The following is a 19782-nucleotide window of genomic DNA, read 5'->3' on the forward strand; positions in this document are numbered from 1 at the left end:
TTTCCAAATGAGAAGGAATTATGGTGGAGCACATACCTGATTAGTTGTAAGGTTGAGTTTGTGGATATTTTGTTCTTTTGAAGATGCATGCAGCTATGCCATCCTCTTACGGAGTGTTGGAGTATGGTGACTCTAAATCCTTAACTGCCAATATTGCACCCTTTGGTAGTGCACCTTGGGCTAAGACGTTGCAGAGAATGTCCTTGGTGGCCTGGACATAACTAGGCATTTGCTTAACCAAGGGTTTTAGAATGTTTTCTACCCAGAAATATTCTTAGTTATTGTTCCAATACTAGAAATAATTGGTCTGCCTGGGTTACTGTAATAAACTAACCTGTCCGAGCTCCAGTGGCGCGATCCTCAGCCTCAGCACAGCTGTGGCCGGAGAAATGCACTGCCGAGCCACGCCCCCTGGTGACGCGACGGCAACAGAATGCAAAGCTCTGTTTCTCCCTGCAGCAGGTGTGTGCTGGAGGAGATTAATAGTGGGCTAATTGCTCAGCTGCTCTATTGCTGTGTGCTGATGTTTCTGACTAATGGAGCACCTATCAGGTGCTGATCCAGGGACTCGGTGGTCTATTTAAACCACTTACTAGCCATACACCAGTGCCAGTGATAGTCTTTTTTGGGCTCACTAGCTAGGTTCCTGTTTTTTGTTCCTGTGCTGATTTGGATTGATTATGTTTTTGACCTCAGCTTGTGTTTTGACACACTCTCTTTTTTGTAATATGTTGTCCTCCTGGTTTTGACCCATTTACACAAGACTATAGCGTTTGTCTGTCTCTGCACCTTAGTAGCATAGGGACTGTCAACCAGTAGTGGACTTGCTACCTATGGCTTACACTGCAAGTAGGTAAGGAAAGCCGCCTGGATTCTAAGTTAGGACTCACTGTCCGTGTCTGTCCCTACCTACAGGCAATTAGAGTTACCTTCTTCGTGTATTTTAGGTAACATGTAAAAGATGCCCATTTTGGGATTGTCTGGAATCGGGTCCAGTAGAGTGGATGATGCGGGGCTAAACCCATTTATGATATATATTATTCTGTATCTCAGTATATTGTTTGGTGGGGTCTTCTTTAACCAGGATTTAGTATTTTGTGTCCGAGAGTTGAACAGAAACATTAAAAAAAGTATTGGCTCTTGGAAGGTGGGGAGGACAAAAATGAAACCGCAAACATGAAAACTGTCCAGGTTTTGAAGGGGTGATCCAGGAATTTGATATCGATGGCCTATCCTCAGGATGGGTCATCAATATCAGATCAGCAAGGGTCCGACTCTCGGCAGCACTGCCAATCAGATGTATGAAGAGGCCTGTCTGATTCACTTGAATGGGACCGAGCTGCATCCAGGCCACTTGTCTGATGTACAGTGATGTCACTGGTCTGGGAAGAGGCCTAAGTGCTCACGGAGTGCTGCAGCCTCTTCAAACAGCTGATCTAAGGAGATCCTAGTAGTCGGACCCCGACTGATCTGATACTGATGACATATCCTGATGAAAGGCCATCAATATCAAATGCCAGGAAAACCCCTTTAATTATAGAAGGACCAATAAAAAACATTGCAGAAGTGTTCAGAATGTTTTTATATACATAGACATAGTTTTTATACTAACCATTGGAACTGAATCATAAAGAATCTTAGGATAAGATTCTCCTAATTTCTTTGTTTTTCTGTCCCAACGGGCTCCGTCAAGAAACAATCCATAAATGTATACACCTATAAAAAGATAATAATCATAAGAAAGCTATATTGCACTAGCAAATAAAATCATTACCATGAAGATAAAATATCTGCTATAGTTGACTGTAGTTGCAGTATTATAAATGTAACCATAAATCCTCATGAGTCTGTATTCAGAAGACTTAAACATCCACAGTATGGAATAACAGCAAACTTTTAGCTGTTTTCCCCATGAGACTTTCTTGCAGCACATAAATAATGAATTTTATCAGAAGTCCAAGGTATTCTGAGTATTCATATTTAAAAACAGGCAAAAACATGCACAATGCTTAAAGTAAATATCCACCTTTTATCAATCTCTTATTTTTAGGTTAAAAATTCAGTATTCAATATTTTTTAATATATCTTTATAGCAGTTGGGACTCTGTTTTCTACTACAGGGTTTCAAACCCCCTATGTCTGCATAGAGTTAAATCAAATAGTTCTGGCTGCCTGCCGCCACTGTTAGGAGGAGCTTAGGAGCTCCCGAATCATTTTGATCCCATAATGTGGTAGCATATTGCTACAACATGCAACCACTTTGTTTAGAAGTGGAATGAAAAGTAGGTTAGGATTTCACATTACAATACCTTTAAGTCTAATTTATGATGTGCGACTTTTCAAAGTCGCAAAAAAATTGCATCTCCTTACCAGGCAACCACCTGGTGTATTTTTACAGACATAGGTGTACACCACAATGTACTGGAGTCAAACATAGTATTATTGTCCACCATTTCATAAATTTGATGCAACAAAGACAGACTTAAAACTGACACCAAACCACTGCAAATGATGAATTCCCCCTTTCCAAACTTTGCTACTACTATTATATCATCTGATGACAGTTTTTTTTTTATGCCTTCCTCTGGATCAACTTGCAGGCCGAACTGGATGGACAAATGTCGTTTTTCAGCCTAATATACTATGTTACTATGATGAATGTAAGCGATTTCCAGCCACCAGTATTGGGAAAATCGATTCAATTTAATTTTTTCTCCATTAAAACAATTACAAAAGGTAAATACAAAACAGACCTCACATCTCACTGACGCGTTTCGGGTACACGCTTGTAGCACCCTTAATCATAGTCACTCTATGACTAAGGGTGCTACAAGCGTGTACCCAAAACGCGTCAGTGAGATGTGAGGCCTGTTTTGTATTTACCTTTTGTAACTGCTTTTAATGGAGAAAACATTAAATTGAATGGATTTTACCAATACCGGTGGCTGGAAATCGCTTACATTTATCGTTGTGGGAGTGCAGTCCTGCACCATCCGTGCCCTGGAGGTCCGAGCAGAAGCTGGCTGTTGTTATTATATGTTACTATGATGCTTCTAAGGCTTATCACTTCCAGTAAATCGCAACTAAATGGATATAGACATATATACATGTCCATAAAAGGAATTAAAATACAATTGTTTAGTCATTGCATAGTGAACTATTTAACCTCAGTTAAACATAAATCAAACTTTACTATCTAATATGTAAGTTCTAGTATACAGCTGGTCATACACATATTGGACATAAGAAGGGGGAAGGGAGCCACTGCCAAACTACTCCAGCAGCTGCTTATCTCACAAGATCAAAAGGATCGGGCAGTTGCAAGCCAACTGCTCCATCCTTATCTCACCATACATCTGCAGGGGGAGATAAGTGGGTGCAGGAAAAACACATCTAATGTATATGGCCAGCTTAAAGGGGTTGTTTCACTTCAGCCCATGGCATAAAGTTAGTAAAAGGCTCTTACTAATGTATTGCCAGTATACACATTGCTTCCGTTCATGGCTAGATTAATGTTTCCATCGCTTTATACAATGCTAATTTCCATGGTTATAACCACACTGCAATCCAGCAGCAGTGGCTATAAGAAAAAGTGCCAACTATGTGCACTTCAATAGTCTCAGCCACCAGAGAGTCCTGCGCTTTTTCCTATAGTGTGAAAGCACGGCCACTGCTGCTGGATTACAGGGTGGTCATAACCATAGAACTGAGCAGTGTATAATGTGATGGAAAAATGAATCAAACCAACAAAGGAAGCAATATGGACAATCACAATACATTAGTAAGTCCCTTCTATTAACTTCCTCTAAATGATAAATGCCATTTGCTGAAGTGAGACAACCCCTTTGAGATTTGCTCAGAAGCAGAAAGAGATATTATTTATAATTTAACAACATTCTCTGTTCGTTTTCTAACATTTGTTTTGTAAACTGAAAGAAAAAAATATGTGCCTAATAATTAAAAAAAACTTTGTTAACATTTAAAGTATTTAAATCAAAACATTTAATATACAATCATAAAACTTTCTTGGGTATTTTAAAAACCAAACTGAAGCTTTTGTGCAATACTCATGAATATGTCTTGGCAGTACAGGCTCCTTACCATCTTCAGGTGCATGTTTGTATTCTTTATCTTCTAAAACCTCAAAATCAAAACCCAGCAGGTCAATGGGAATTGTGTACTTGCGAGCAAAATTTTGCTGTGCTCCAGTCAGGAATGCTTGTGTGAAAAAAAAGCCAGACAGCCAAAAAACTGGAGGACTTCCATTTTCATACCAGTCCTGTGTTACATAAAAAATATAAGTATACATGATAAAGCAGCAATTCAAATACTTTCAAAATATGTTTACATCTATATTATCAAGATATCTGTTCATGATACAAAGGCAGCAAGTGATACGTGCAGGGCCCCAAACTGTGATCAAATAGATTATTTGTACTGTACATTAAAGAGGTTTCTCAGGATTTTGATATCGGTCATCAATATCTGATCCGTTGGGGTCCAACTTCCAGCTCCAAGGTGATCAGCTGTTTGCAGAGTTGAGTGCTGCAGCCTCTGCATAGGCTATTAATGTCACATTTATCTGTCACATGCCCTGAATGTAGTTCAGTCCCATTCATTTGAATGGGCCTCAGCTGCAATACCAAGCAAAGCTGCTATACAATGTACGATACTGTGCATGGTAAGCTGTGAGGATTGCCGTGGCTTCTTCATACAGCTGATTAGCATGGGTGTCAGGAGTCATACCCCCAGATACTGATGACCAATCCTAAGGATAGGACATCAATAGAAAAATCACAGACAACCCTTTTAACCGCTTGCCGACCACCCATTGACTATAAACGACGGGACATTTGTCACTTGTCTCTGCACAGTTATTTCTAAATGTCCTTGCAGAGATGACAGCTGTGGGGCAGTCAGTGACAGCTGTCCCTGCCTTCCCCACAACTCTATACACAGAGCTCAATGAGCGCTGTGTATAGAGATCGAGAAGCAATAATGCCAATTCCTGCTCCAGTCGCAGCAGTCATATAATTGCTGAGGACGGGGCATCTGCACAACTTGCTGGGTCTTAGCAGACCCAGATCGGCCCTGCAGTGAGGTAGTACACTGCATTTTACCTTTAACTTGGTCTAAAGTGTCAGCCCCAGTTACAGCAATTAAAAAACAGAACATAGTGTTAAATGTCTCCCAAAAGTCATGCATGACTTTATAGGGGGCACAAAGTGTAAAATAATTTTTTAAAAAGACAATAAAATACTAATAAAACACCACCACAATCCATACTGTAGCTTCTAGCCCCACCACCACCAAAAAGTGCAAAACTTTTTTACATAACCAAATGGAGAATATAGTAATGGCTTTGAAATATGCATGTACTAAGAAATCAGAAAGGCACTTGGTCAGAAAGGGGGATAAATGGCCCGACTTTGAACTGGTTAAACCTGATCGATAATTTCCAGAAGACTCAAGGGTTTTTTCTTATTTCACCATTACTAAGACTAAATAAGACTTATTCCTGTCTTACACCTGCTGATTTTTCGTTGCTAACGAGACTTCATAGTAATGCTCCTTACCGATGATCTGGCCGTCTAATAATGTTTGTTCATCGGGCAATCTAAATCATTGTTTGCAGGTGGCAGATCATGGTGTCTAATCATGATCTGCTGCCGGCAAACAATGATTCAGTAAAGGGAACAGCAATAGTATAAGAATCACTCCTCCCTATACTGAGGAGCAGTCTCCTCCACTAGAGTAACGCTTCCTTCCCAATAATCACCTGTTAAATCAGGCTGTGTAATACAGCCTTAAAGGGCTTCTGTCAGCCCACTAAACCGGTTTGTTTTTTGTTTAATAATAATCCCTACACTGCGATCTCTGCATACATAAGTTAAATAATCATTTTGGTTCAGTAGAATTTGATAAAAAGCTATTTTTAAAATATGCAAATTACCTTGCTACCAGCAAGTAGGGCGGCTACTTGCTGGTAGCAGCCGCATCCTCCGATCCTAATGACGCCCCCTCTGCATTGTGATTGACAGGGCCAGGGAACGGAATCGTTCTCTGCTGGCCCTGCCTGTTAGCATTCAAAATCTGGCGCCTGCGCTGCGGCCGTACGTATCTTCAATCTGCGCAGGCGCACTGAGAGGCGGCCGCTCACTCCTCAATGCGCCTGCGCCGGGTGTAGATGTGACGTCATCGGCGCAGGCGCATTGAGGATGGAGCGGCCGTCTCTCAGTGCGCCTGCGCAGATTGAAGATAGGTACGGCCGCGGCGCAGGAGCCAGATTTTGAATGCTAACAGGCAGGGCCAGCAGAGAACGATTCCGTTCCCTGGCCCTGTTAATCACAATGTGGAGGGGGCGTCATTAGGATCGGAGGATGCGGCTGCTACCAGCAAGTAGCCGCCCTACTTGCTGGTAGCAAGGTAATTTGCATATTTTAAAAATAGCTTTTTATCAAATTCTACTGAACCAAAATGATTATTTAACTTATGTATGCAGAGATCGCAGTGTAGGGGTTATTAGTAAACAAAAAACAAAAAAAACGGTTTAGTGGGCTGACAGAAGCCCTTTAAATCCTGAACACCAGGTGGCTGGGAAACAATGCAGCGGCCTGGAGCCGCTCCTATTCCAGTGTATGGAAGCTACGGAAACCGCATAGAACAGCAAGCTGTGTCAGAAACACCATACCTTGCTGTGCTATGGTTCCTATAGCTCTCATGCACTATAATAGGAGCTACTGAAACAGCAAGCGCTGGGCCACTGCACTGCTTCACAGCTACCTGGTGTCGGGTCTTCGTCTCATCGCACCTTAGTAATGTCAAGATGGGACAACTCCTTTAACCCCTTCTACCCCGGGCCAGTTTTCACCCTCCTGCCCAGGCCATTTTTTGCTAATCTGACGTGTCACTTTATGTGGTAATAACTTTGGAACACTTTTATTTATCCAAGCCATTCTGAGATTGCTTTCTCGTGACACACTGTACTTCATGACAGTCATAAATTTGAGTCAATATGTTTCACCTTTATTTATGAAAAAATCCCAAATTTACCACAAATTTAGAAAAATTGGCAATTTTCCAAATCAAATTTTCTCTGCTTTTAAAACAGAAAGTGATACCTCATAAAATTTTTATTACTTAACATTCCCCATATGTCTACTTTACGTTGGCATTATTTTGTAAATGTCATTTTATTTTTAGGACGTTAGAAGGCTTAGAATTATAAAAGCGATTTTTTTACTTTTTAAGAAAATTACCAAAACCCACTTTTTAAGGACCGGTTAGGTATTCCACAAGAATTAAAGGACATGGAGATAACATTTCTAAAGTTAATTTTTTTGGCAGATTTTTTATTTTAATCCATTTTTTCTGTAACATCAAGGGTTAACAGCCAAACAAAACCCCATATCTATTACCAGGATTCTGCAGTTTACAGAAACACCCCCACATATGTGAGCAAACTGATGTAAGGGCATCCGGCAGGGTGCAGAAGGAAAGGAGCGCCGCATGGTTTTAGGAAGGCAGATTTTGCTGGACTGGTTTTTAGACACGATGTCCCATTTGAAGACCCCCTGATGCACCCTACAGTAGAAACTCCCAAAAAGTGACCCCATTTTGGAAACTAAGGGATAAGGTGACAGTTTTATTGATACTATTTTGGGGCACATATGATATTTGATCGTTTGGTATTACACTTTTTGGGAAGCAAGGTGACCAAAAATGGCTTTTTTGGCACAGTTTTTATTTTTTGCAGCATTCACCTGAGGGGGTAGGTCATGTGATATTTTTGTAGAGCTGGTTGTTACAGACACGGCGATACCTAATATGTCTACTTTTTTATTTATTTCACTTTAACACAATAAAAGTATTTTTGAAACAAAAAAATCATATTTTAGTGTCTATTTTCTGAAAGCCAATTTTTTTGGGCCTTGGTCTTATGTAGGGGCTCATTTTTTGCAGGATGAGATGACGGTTTGATTGGTACTTTTTTGGGGTACATATAACTTTTTTCTGTATCAAATTTTTTATTAATATTAATCTAAAAAGGGTAGAGCAGTAGTGTACATTCAGGATAAAAGCTTAATCAGCAATATGCAATAAATCACAAATGAAACACTGAAAAAAAGAACAGGCCAGTACAAAAATATAAAGATTATTGACATGGTGTTGAAGTCTATGCAGAAACCCAGAGTCCATTTATTCCATTTCACTGTAAAATATGAAAACTGAGATTTTCGATGTTGCATAGCGACTACCAGGTGTTCCATAATGCAGTTTTTATTTACATAGTTTATCAAAACTTGACATGTTGGGATCGCACTACTTTTCCAGTTTTTGGCAATTAAGACCTTTGCAGAGGATAATGTATGAAATGCAATTGTTCTATCTGAAGGAGGAAGATCTGAAATACCCAAGTGCAGTAGGGCGACTGCAGGTGACCATGGAAACTGTGTACCAAGGACTTCAACAAGAAGATCGCGCACCAGTTTCCAAAAGGATTGAATGGCACTACAGCTCCCAAAAATGGTGGGATTAGCCTCAGGGTGAGGGAAGTGGCGGCCATCTTAACTGAATAGTGAGATTGCAGTTTTATGCAGACTGGTTGCTAAGGGCTGAATCTTATTAAATATGGGGTAAGTCCGTCTAATAGTAACTGATTCTGGAATATCATGTTATTAGTAACTACACATATGAAAATTGAAATTAGGGTCTAAATGTGACAGTTATCCTTTAAGGGAACCCCGTATTATATACAGCATTTTGATAGATTACTTTTTGTCCTCATCACTTTATAATCACCTGATGAGTCTATTTTGAGATGAAACATGGCATGTTGGGATGGTAGTGAGGGACAAGTGTAGGGATTTGGCCCCATCTATGGACAGGTTCCTGACGGGGTTGCCCCTATCAGGTCGGGTGCTCTGTAACTGACAGGCAGGGATGGATAGACCCCTTCCCCAACTTCTTTAGGGTCATCTCTTTAGGGCTATTTAGCGTGTGTCCCATTGAGGCCTGTATAACTTTTGAGTTCCTGCTCCAGCAATCTGGACAACGTCAAAAGAAAGGACGAAAAATAGATATGAACCGCTTTCTACACATCTGATCTGGTAAGAACGTTCTAATTTGCCAATCAGGCGGTGATATCTTTCTGGTATATTTACTACTTTTATTACTATAATTTTTCTGGTTTTATCACCTTTTTTGATTGAGCAAATTTATATAGTTTACAATGCTATTTTAATCTAAGGTTAGTAAAAGCTACGTTTTATTTAAACAATCATTCCAATCTCTCATGCAAAATTAGATTTCTCATGGTTAGAGAGTTAATTGCTGGAACACTACCATCTTTGTGTACTTGCAGGGGTTTGTAATTAATTTCAATGAAAGCATTTTTGACACAGTGATACCTAATACGTGTGTTTTTTGTTTTTTTTTATTATATAATCGGGGAAAGGGGATTTTTTTTTTACTTTGAAACTTCATTTTTTCTTAAAAACACTTAACTTTTTTACTTTCTTTTTGTCACACTCTGGGACATTTTAATGCATTGCCTGTTAGTGCATTACACTGTGTAATACACTAACAGTCAGTTACCTAGGAGACCCAGCCAGGGTCTGGATCTCCTAGGCTTCCGTAGAAGCCAGGTCCAGATGCCTCTGCAAGGCATCGGGTGCCTTCTCACCATCAGGTCTCTGTCACTGCAGCACAGGAACCTGATGGGAACCCTCACCAGCCGCAAACACCTTCTATGCCGCAGTCAGTACTGACTGCGGCATAGAAAGGGTTAATTCGTCGGCATCGGCTTTTACAGTGATGCCAATGGATACAGAAGAGACCTGGGTATCAGTGACTACCAGGCCCCTGCACTGATCGGGCACGCACCGCTCCAGTGCCCACCCGATCAGCATGACATAGAAGTACATCAAATTGCGGGAAGTCACTTCTCGCTATGACGTACTATTACCTCATTGGTCGGGAAACGGTTAAAGTGGACCTGTCACCGCAAAATGCAATGCAATCTGAAAGCACCATGTTATAGAGCATGAGGAGTTGAGAAGACAGATATATAGATTTAGTAAGGCTTGTAATTTATTGATTTATATCTCAGCTTTTTTCCATCTCATGTGAACAGCTGTTGGTACATGAGGGAAGGGTTATCAATGATTGATGGCATGTAGTCACTAATAACAGCTCTCTCCTGTATTGATAAGTAGGTTTCTGATTGCATTTCACTTTGTGTTGACAGGTCCTCTTTAAACTTGCAGGGGGAGTGTCTCATTTCTACTTTCTGAGAGCTCCATTTTTTGTAGTGTTTTTGTTGTTCTCTAATAAGGCTTTCTTACATTATTTCTATTTTGTGCATTGATTTTGGAATGGACTGTATTTTTGCTATGTTGTGTAATACAAACATAAAACACAGACAGACATGTTTTGCAATACAATACAACACTCCATAATTTTATGGTAAAAACAGTATTGATCATTGTATTTAAACATTAAAGGTTTTATTATTCTTTGTGTCACAAAATCTGAATCTGTACCTGTACATTTTACAGAAAGAAGCAGCTAACTAAATATCCAACAAATCTCTGCTCTGGGCTTTTAATATTATCCTCCTTGGGTTGGACCTAAAATCAACATATTGCTAAGTTATGGGTTCAGCCCAGTGGAAGAGATGTGACAAGTTATTAACACTGCTAATATTTATCATTTCAGCAGCTTCGTGAAATCAGTGTGAATAACACAAACTACCATCTGTCTTCCCTTTTCTTTGTAGGCTATATGATAAATAATAAAATCTAGCTGATACTTTCATGCAACACTAAACATACTGCACACAACAGATGTATCACTGAACCTTATGCCCCGTATATTCATTACATGACATTATGAAGAATTCCAGATTCATAATGCAGAAATCTCACAGTGTATTTTACTAAGCATTGCCATTAAAAATGGGTTAAAAAAATTTAAAGATGTTTCTTTCCTATGCTCTGTAACGATGAAATAGAAATAATAAATATCATTTTAAAAAAAACTTGATCTAAGGGTCCATTCACATGTCCATAACACAGACACCGGCAATGTGCGTTTCGCATTTTGCGGACCGCACATCGCCGGCACTCTCACAGAAAAGGCATTTTCTTGTCCACAATTGTGGACAAGACATTTGTGGACAAGAATAGAACATGTTCTATTTTTTGGCGGAACGGAAGTGCGGATCCAGAAGTGCGGATCTGCAAATGCGGATGCGGACAGCACATTCTGGCCCCATTGAAAATGAATGGGTCCGCATCCATTCCGCAAAATTGCGGAACGGATGCGGACCCATTTTGTGGACGTGTGAATGGACCCTAAATCTGTAATTTCAAGATTTGATTTACAATGCCAGGAAAATTCACATTAAATTAGTTATGGTAAGAACAGATGGTCTGCTGCCACATGCAGCTGAAGTCTCATCCACATGTGTGGGCCAACAGTTGCTTGTTTTTAAAGGTTATATCTCAATTTTATAAGGACTTTCATGCGGTCATTAACCACTTCTACTTCAATATGAGGCAATGCTTAACAGAAGCATTCCCAATATATCAGCATCATTTCACAAGCATATTGCATATGCAGTTCTTGGAAATTGCTTATTTTAAAAAAAATATATATATTTTTTAGAACCAAAACATTGAACCTCCTGAGACTTAAATCATATAATAAATTAATGATTATATTGAGTATGTACAGTATATATACAGTATAAACAGTATGTTTACTAGCACCTATTAAGCCAACTGTCCTCCTTCTAGCCCTATTTTCTAGTAGAATACATATTTATTTCTTCATTTATTTTTATTTTTTATCTTCATGCCTCACAAATCTTTGTTTTCTTCAGTGTTAAAACATATTTTTTATTTGTGAGGTTTCCCTGCATTTAATATGTGTCATGTTTATTGATGACATCTTTCTGGAGCGTAATAATATTACAGGCTATAGCTACTAGAGAGGGGTCGTTGATCCAGGGAGTTATTCTGATTGCATGATTGGAGTCGGGAAGGAAATTTTTATAAGTGGAGAAAATTGGCTTCTACCTCACAGGGTTTTTTGCCTTCCTCTGGATCAACTTGCAGGATAACAGGCCGAACTGGATGGACAAATGTCTTTTTTCGGCCTTATGTACTATGTTACTATGTTACTAATACAAAGTATCAATTATATTCCATTAAACGCCTTAAATGACTTACCTGTAAAAATGATAGTCTTGCAAGAAAATCATTAACATAACTGCCAAGAGGTTTAAGGCTTGGGTAAGACTTCTTCATCCACATACCAGGAATCTTTCCTTTTAGGATGCTCATTACAACCTCTTCCAAGTCCGCAGACATAACCACCAAGCCCTATTTTCCATTGACACAAAAAACAGTTCAGTTTAAGATCCCTCAGTCAGTCATATTTCTCTCTCTCTTAATCCCACATGATACATTTTTTCAATTGCCATATGTTATATAACTGAATGAATGCCAGAGGTCACATGACTTTGGCAATGTTTAGTCATATCCAGTTAGCCCATAGATGCAGTACACAGGACTGATCTTTGACCTATACCATTCTAATGTATAAGGGTCTACAGCAGTGATATGAATGTTAAATACATGTACAGTACATTAGAAAACTGTAGCACAACCCCAATTCCCAAAAAGTTGGGATGCTGTGTAAAACGTAAAGAAATGTAAGTAAACATAGAATGCAATGATTTGCAAATCTCATAGACCCACTTTTTATTCACAATAGATGATAGAACACATATTAGATGTTTAAAGTGAGGCATTTTACTATTTCATGAAAAAAATAACTCATTTAGAACTTGATGGCAGCATTGCATCTCAAAAAAAAAAGTTTAAGAAAGTAAACCTGGACACATCCTGTCACATCAAGGGGTAGAAACCTTGATTCTTTCATTACAAAACTCTTTCAAACAAGATTGTCACAGTCCTCTTTGAATTTCTTCTTGGCTAATACGATGGCCCCTCCTAAGAGACCTTCTGAGTCTGCTCAGATGGAAACTAGTGATGATTAAGAACAGGTCGCAAACAGAGAACTTATGATCCTCCGATCTTTTCTCAGCCGAACTCTGACAAAAGCACTGGAACCAGTGATGAAAGAGATACAGGATATAAAACAAATAGGCAACAGGGCAGAAAACTTTGAATCCACCCAGACCAAACTCCTCTCCTACACTAAGACTTCTACTAGATCTTCCCAACTGTGCTAAGACCACCTCAATAGAATGATTAACTTGACTGAAGTTCAGAATAACAGAGACCAGCGTAATAATTTATGGATTAAAGACCTGCCTGAGACCTTCTTACATGGAAATTTACTCAGCATGGTGAAGTACATCTTTATTCAATTACTACTGGATTCCTACCCCATGGAAATTACCATAAGACCACAGGACATTGTGAGCTAAAACAAAATCATCTGATCCACTAACATACATTATTTTCCACCTATTTTGTTCCAGCATCCGGGAAAGTCTAAAAAGTCTAGAGAAGTTGATCACTTAGATTATGAAGTGTCTCAAGTATTCACAAGATCTCCACCATGTCGCTAGAAATCCTTTTTCATTAGTTATGTGCTAGGGGTAAATTTTAACCCCCTACCTAACCTATCTTAATATTTGCTATGATTAGTTTGCAGACAAAAATTCATGCCGTTCCCACTACATCTTCCTTGTGGGTACCCTTACACTTCTTTCATACAATGTACTGGGGGCTTTAATAAACCTAAAGGCAGAGTCAGGTTTTCACATTGCTTAGGAAAGCTAAGGCAGACATAGGGGCACATTTATTAAGACCAGCGGCGTATCCTACATCGCTTCTAAATGTAAGACCGCTTCCTAGTGGTCTCGTCTAGCATAGATACTATTACAATCTCCAACCATGCCGACCATTACTTTGAAACTAGATTTTCTCCCAAGGAGAGCCTTCACGTGGTAATATATTACAAGTGTAAGATATGTTTTTAATGCAATATTACGCTATCAGAGGCTTTATGTTTTCCTCTGAATGAGGCGGAGTGTTTAAAGGGGTTGCCTGGGCTTTTACTATTGATGACCTATCCTCAGGAAAGGTCATCAATATCAGATCGGAAATACCCCCGCCGATCAGCTGTATGAGGAGACGGCGCACGCAGTGTGCATGTGCCATCTCCCTTCTCTCTTTCTGTCCGCTGCTGCCTGACCTATGCTAAGGATGGATCACCAATAGTAAAATCCTGGACAACCCCTTTAAGGATTGTGAAAAGAATCATCTGCCGGTGATTAATTGCAGAGAAGGGAGATCAGTTAGCTGTTTCTGGTGTTGCAACCCCCTACTGATTACACGAGCAGCGTGAATCAAGAGTATATTATAGTGACTGCTTGGGGAAATGAACCTGCCCTCTTGTTGATCCAGCGACGCTTCTATCTGGGACTTAAGATAAGGAATTCTCTATTGTTTATATATATACCCGCAAATTAACCTACTTACTTTCCTTACAAAAATAATTTCTATCTCTTAGAAATCAAATAATAAAACCTGCTGAACAGTATAGCAGCCAGAACATTAAAGGGGTTAAATAATACTATAAACTGCCCCCCCATATGCTGGGCCCCTCATAGTAATATACTTACCTGGGTCCCCGCTCCCTGTGACGCTCCTGGTCCCCGAACGGCCTTCTTCCCGTGCACCGATGAAAACATCCGGTGTCGGGGGGGAAAAGCCAATGGCAGGCAGGGACGAGCCTCCCTAACATCGTGGGTGGCGGCAGGGAGGCTTGTCCCCGCCTGCCATTGGCTGCTCCCCCCCCCCCCCCCCGATACCGGATGTTTTCATCGGTGCACGGGGAGAAGCGGCAGTGGGGGGGACCAGGAGCGGCGCAAGGAGCAGGGTAAGTATATTCCCTGTGAGGGGCCCAGCATATGGGGGGCAGTTTATAGTATTGGATAACTCCTTTAAAGATGTGCCAATACAAATACTACATCCATGGAGACAAAGCCTAAAAAAAAACATCACTATTACTCAAGAGACAAAAAAAGAGGACTTCTATTTCCTCTCTAAAGTGCCCAAGAGGAGAAAAATACATAGACACCAAAATGATTGCTAATCTGTTCAGTGGCTATTATTACACCTCTCTATATAATTTAGACTCTTGCTGCTCTCCAAACCAAATTCCCACTGTGCACTCCTGTATTTCAGCATTTCTCAACACATTACCCCTCCCAACTTTCTCTGCAAGAGCCAACAAACTTGTGGCCCCCTTTACCCTTCCAGAGCATTCCAAAATCCTCTCATCTATACCTTCGGGTAAAAGTCCAGGTCCTGAAGGGTTCCAGATTTCTTCTTATGAACAATCTAAAGATCTTTTATTACCTAGAGTATTAAATGCTTGCATTTCTACATTATTGGGTTCTCAATGGTCTGCCTAATCCCTGGAAGTCTATATAGTCATTATCCACAAGCAAGGAAAGGATCCAGAATTGTGCTCTAACTACAGGCCTTTATCTCTTTTGAATATTGACCTTCTAGCCTCCAAGGTTACAGCAGTCCTAGATACTGTAACTTGACCGTCCCAGAACAGATGGCATTCATCCATGGATGAGAAGATAAATTCAATGTCACTAGATTAATTAATGCTATCTGTTATGCTAAACAGCACCAGATCCCAAGATTGTGGTTTGGGCCTATATAAAAGCTACATTAGAGAAATTTGGCTTCCCAACTGGTTTTATTTCGTGATTCTCAGTCTGTATACTATCCCAAGTGCCAGTGTAGAGGTTAATGGCTCCTTTTCTAAACCCTATAAAATATGGAAAGAGACTTTCTTTCACTTAGTTATTGAGACACTTAATAAATTTTTTTTTACATCACCTAATGTTAAAGGCAAATAGGAAGGTACTGCCACACAACAGCTGCTATGGCAGATAACCTTGTAGTCTTACTCATTAATGCAGAGTTGCTTTGGATATTAGAACAATTTGGTAGTTTCCAACTTTAAAGTTAATTATGACAAATCTGAAATTTTAAATATCTCTGCACCCAGGTCTATAATTCAGCAACTTAAATCTCTTTCCCCCTTCACATGGCCCCATAATTACGTATAAGTTTTAGGAGTCCTAATTGTGGTCGACCCTAAATTTCTCTATTCCCTGAACTTTACGCCTCTACTTACTAAAATCAAAATACAAATCCGATAAATGCACTTTCCATTCGCTTCATAGATGGGGTATAAGAATATATTAAAGTCTTACATCCTTCCCAGATTTCTCTAAACTATGCAGGTGATCTCAATCTCCCTCCCTCTGTGAATCCCGTACTTTATTTTCATCCTTTGTCTTTGGTAAAAAAATAAAAAAAAATTGTAAAACTTTTTCTCTCCTCTAGCGGAAAAAAAGAAAACAAAGGGTTTGCTTTCCTGGACCTTTGTTATTATTACAAAGCAATCCATCTTGCCAGCTGGCTTGACCTAATCTCTCCACCGAAACCATTTATACATATTGACCTAGAAAAGCACATGCCCTCACAGCTTCAATCACCAGCATATTCACCTTAGCTGGAATAACTTCTTCTCAAATATGGTCAACATGAAGGCGCTGTCTCCCCCGATGCTCCTTGCAGCACTGGGGTCCTAGGTTCGAATCAGACCAAGGACAACATCTGCACGGAGTTTGCATGGGTTTCCTCCGGGTACTCCGGTTTCCTCCCACACTCCAAAGACATACTGATAGGGAACTTAGATTGCGAGCCCATTGGGGACAGTTGGATTTTAATGTCTATAAAGCGCTGCAGAATATGGTAATGCTATATACGTTGTGGGGATTCGTTCTGGTAGGCAGGGTAAGCGGACGCAGTACAGAGGCAAAAACAAGGTTGTAAACCAAAGTTCAGTGTTTATTCTCACACAGAAAGGAAACAAGCCAAAAGTAAGTGTTCATTTTTTGGTGCCTGTTCACACCACACAAAGTTCACAGTGCAAAAAGACTTCACCTGGTCAGCAGATGATTTTCACCCACAGTCCGCAGCAGGCTTTAGAGGCCTGTTTCCCCAGCCTATGGCTCTCACAAATAAATGTCTCAGTGTCTCAAACCACAGACTCCTCAGCTCCTCTGCCATGGAGGATAATCCACACCCAGCTGAGCTGCTGGCTGGGTTTTTAAACCCCAGCCCAAAACCTGGCCTGGACGTGGGGAACAGCCACCCACCCTGCTCTTTGGCTGCTCCCAATAAGAACCGGCCCGGATCGGCTTTTCAGCCACACTAAGAATAAACAGTGTCAGCAAGCACTAGCTGCGGCTGACACAGTAAATAACCGGTTCTTATCTCACCGAGGCCAGGAACCTCGGTGACACGTACCTTCCGTCAATGACGGACCCTTGCGCCTTCCTACATACCTCCCCCCTTTGTTCAACCCTGAGGGGGTGAACACACGCCAGACAGTGTACTCGGGACAGGGCATCCGCGTTTCCCTGTAACCGGCCTGCCCTGTGTTCTACTGTGAACTTAAAGTTTTGCAGCGATAAGAACCACCTGGTGACCCGAGCATTCCTCTCTTTGGCCTGGCTCATCCACTTGAGAGGGGAGTGATCGGTCACCAGACGGAATTTCCTCCCCAACAGATAATAGCGGAGAGACTCGAGTGCCCACTTGATGGCCAGGCACTCTCTCTCCACTATACTGTACTGGGTCTCCGCTGGAGTGAGCTTACGGCTGAGGAAGACAACGGGATGCTCCTCCCCGTTGACTTCCTGAGACAGTACCGCACCGAGGCCCACTTCGGAGGCATCAGTCTGTACCACAAATTCCCTCTTGAAGTCGGGCGTCACCAAAACCGGGGACCCACACAGTGCCGACTTCAAAGCGGAGAAAGCCTCTTCCGCCTGGTCATTCCAGCGGACTATCACGGACTTACGTCCCTTTAAGAGCCCTGTCAACGGAGCCGCTAAAGTGGCAAAATGGGGGACAAACCTCATGTAATAGCCCACCATTCCCAGGAACGACTTTATTTGTCTAGAGGTGGCAGGTCGGGGCCAATTCCGTATCGCCTCTATCTTGCTCACTTGGGGTTTGATGACTCCGCGCCCAATGACATACCCAAGGTATTTAGTCTCCTCTAACCCTATCGCACATTTCTTTGGGTTAGCCGTTAGCCCCGCCTTTCGAAGGGAGTCCACTACGGCCTGTACTTTGGGCAGGTGACTTTCCCAGTCTGTACTGTGGATAATAATATCGTCCAGGTAAGCCGAGGCGTACCGCCGATGTGGACGAAGTACAATGTCCATTAGACGTTGGAAAGTGGCGGGGGCGCCATGCAGGCCAAAGGGTAACACTTTATACTGGTACAGCCCCTCTGGTGTAATGAAGGCAGTTTTCTCTTTGGCAGCCTCCGTCAAGGGTACCTGCCAGTACCCTTTGGTGAGGTCCAGAACAGAAAAATACCTGGCTTGACCTAATTTCTCAATTAGTTCATCCACCCGAGGCATTGGATATGCATCGAACTTTGATATCTCGTTTAATTTCCGAAAATCGTTACAAAATCGTAACGACCCGTCTGGCTTGGGAATTAAGACTATAGGACTAGCCCACTCACTTTTAGACTCCTCAATGACATCCAGCCGCAACATGAGTTGCACTTCCTCCGAGATGGCTTTTCGCCGAGCCTCGGGTACTCGGTATGGCTTTAACCGGATTTTTGCCTGAGGCTCAGTGACAATGTCATGTTGGATTAAGGAAGTGCGTCCAGGGAGGTCTGAGAACACATCCGTGTTCCGACTAACGAACTCCCTGGTTTCCTGAGCCTGTTTAGAGGAGAGGCTGTCAGCAATTTTTATGTTGGCAACCGCTTCCCTCACATCAGACCTAGGAGCCGGAATCTCTTGTCCAAGAAAGCCTGGCCGCGGACTGTCTTCCGTACAGGTTTCCCTATCCTTCCAAGGTTTTAGCAAATTAACATGGTAAACCTGCTCCGGTTTTCGCCTCCCCGGCTGGTGTACTTTGTAATTTACTTCTCCTATTTTTTAACGTACCTCGTAGGGCCCCTGCCACCTGGCTAGGAACTTACTGTCCACTGTCGGCACCAGAACCAAAACCCGATCACCCGGGTTAAAGTTCCGGACCCAAGCCTGCCGATTATAGATCCGACTCTGGGCTCGCTGAGCGGCCTCCATATGTTCCTTGACAAGAGGCAAAACGGTCTCTATCCGCTGTTGCATCTTAGTAACATATTCCAGGACGCTTTTATGCGGAGTGGGTTGTTGTTCCCACGCCTCTTTGGCTACATCCAACAAGCCACGAGGATGTCTGCCATATAGCAATTCGAAAGGCGAGAACCCAGTAGAGGCCTGGGGCACCTCTCGCACTGCGAACATGAGATAGGGCAGAAGAAGGTCCCAATCCTTCCCATCTTTGGTCACCACCCTTTTTAACATGGTTTTTAGAGTTTTATTAAACCTTTCCACCAGTCCGTCCGTTTGTGGATGATACACGGACGTCCGTAACTGTTTTATACACAGCAACTTGCAGAGTTCCCTCATGACCTTGGACATAAAAGGGGTCCCCTGATCAGTCAGGACCTCTTTAGGTAGCCCCACTCGGGAGAACATCTCCATTAGCTCTTTAGCTATAAGTTTTGCTGAAGTATGTCGCAGTGGCACTGCCTCCGGGTACCGAGTAGCGTAATCAAGGACAACCAAGATGTGTTGGTGTCCCCTAGCGGACTTTGGTACAGGACCTACTAGGTCCATAGCGATTCGCT

The 19782-nt window shown here is 41.5% G+C and overlaps 1 protein-coding gene across 1 annotated transcript in view; it reads right to left on the reverse strand.

Moving 5' to 3' along the window:
- Positions 1-19782, reverse strand: part of DNAH7 (dynein axonemal heavy chain 7) — a 574291-nt gene that overhangs the window by 7926 nt on the left and 546583 nt on the right. Inside the window, exons 60-62 of the mRNA XM_040440176.1 lie at positions 12237-12389; positions 4102-4279; positions 1613-1716 (exon numbers count right to left, since the gene is read on the reverse strand). Of these exons, the coding sequence (XP_040296110.1) occupies positions 1613-1716; positions 4102-4279; positions 12237-12389 (435 nt within the window). The remainder of the gene's footprint in view (positions 1-1612; positions 1717-4101; positions 4280-12236; positions 12390-19782) is intronic.

Source organism: Bufo bufo, chromosome 7 (genome assembly GCF_905171765.1).
Source record: "Bufo bufo chromosome 7, aBufBuf1.1, whole genome shotgun sequence".
In the NCBI taxonomy this organism is placed as follows: Eukaryota; Metazoa; Chordata; class Amphibia; order Anura; family Bufonidae; genus Bufo; species Bufo bufo.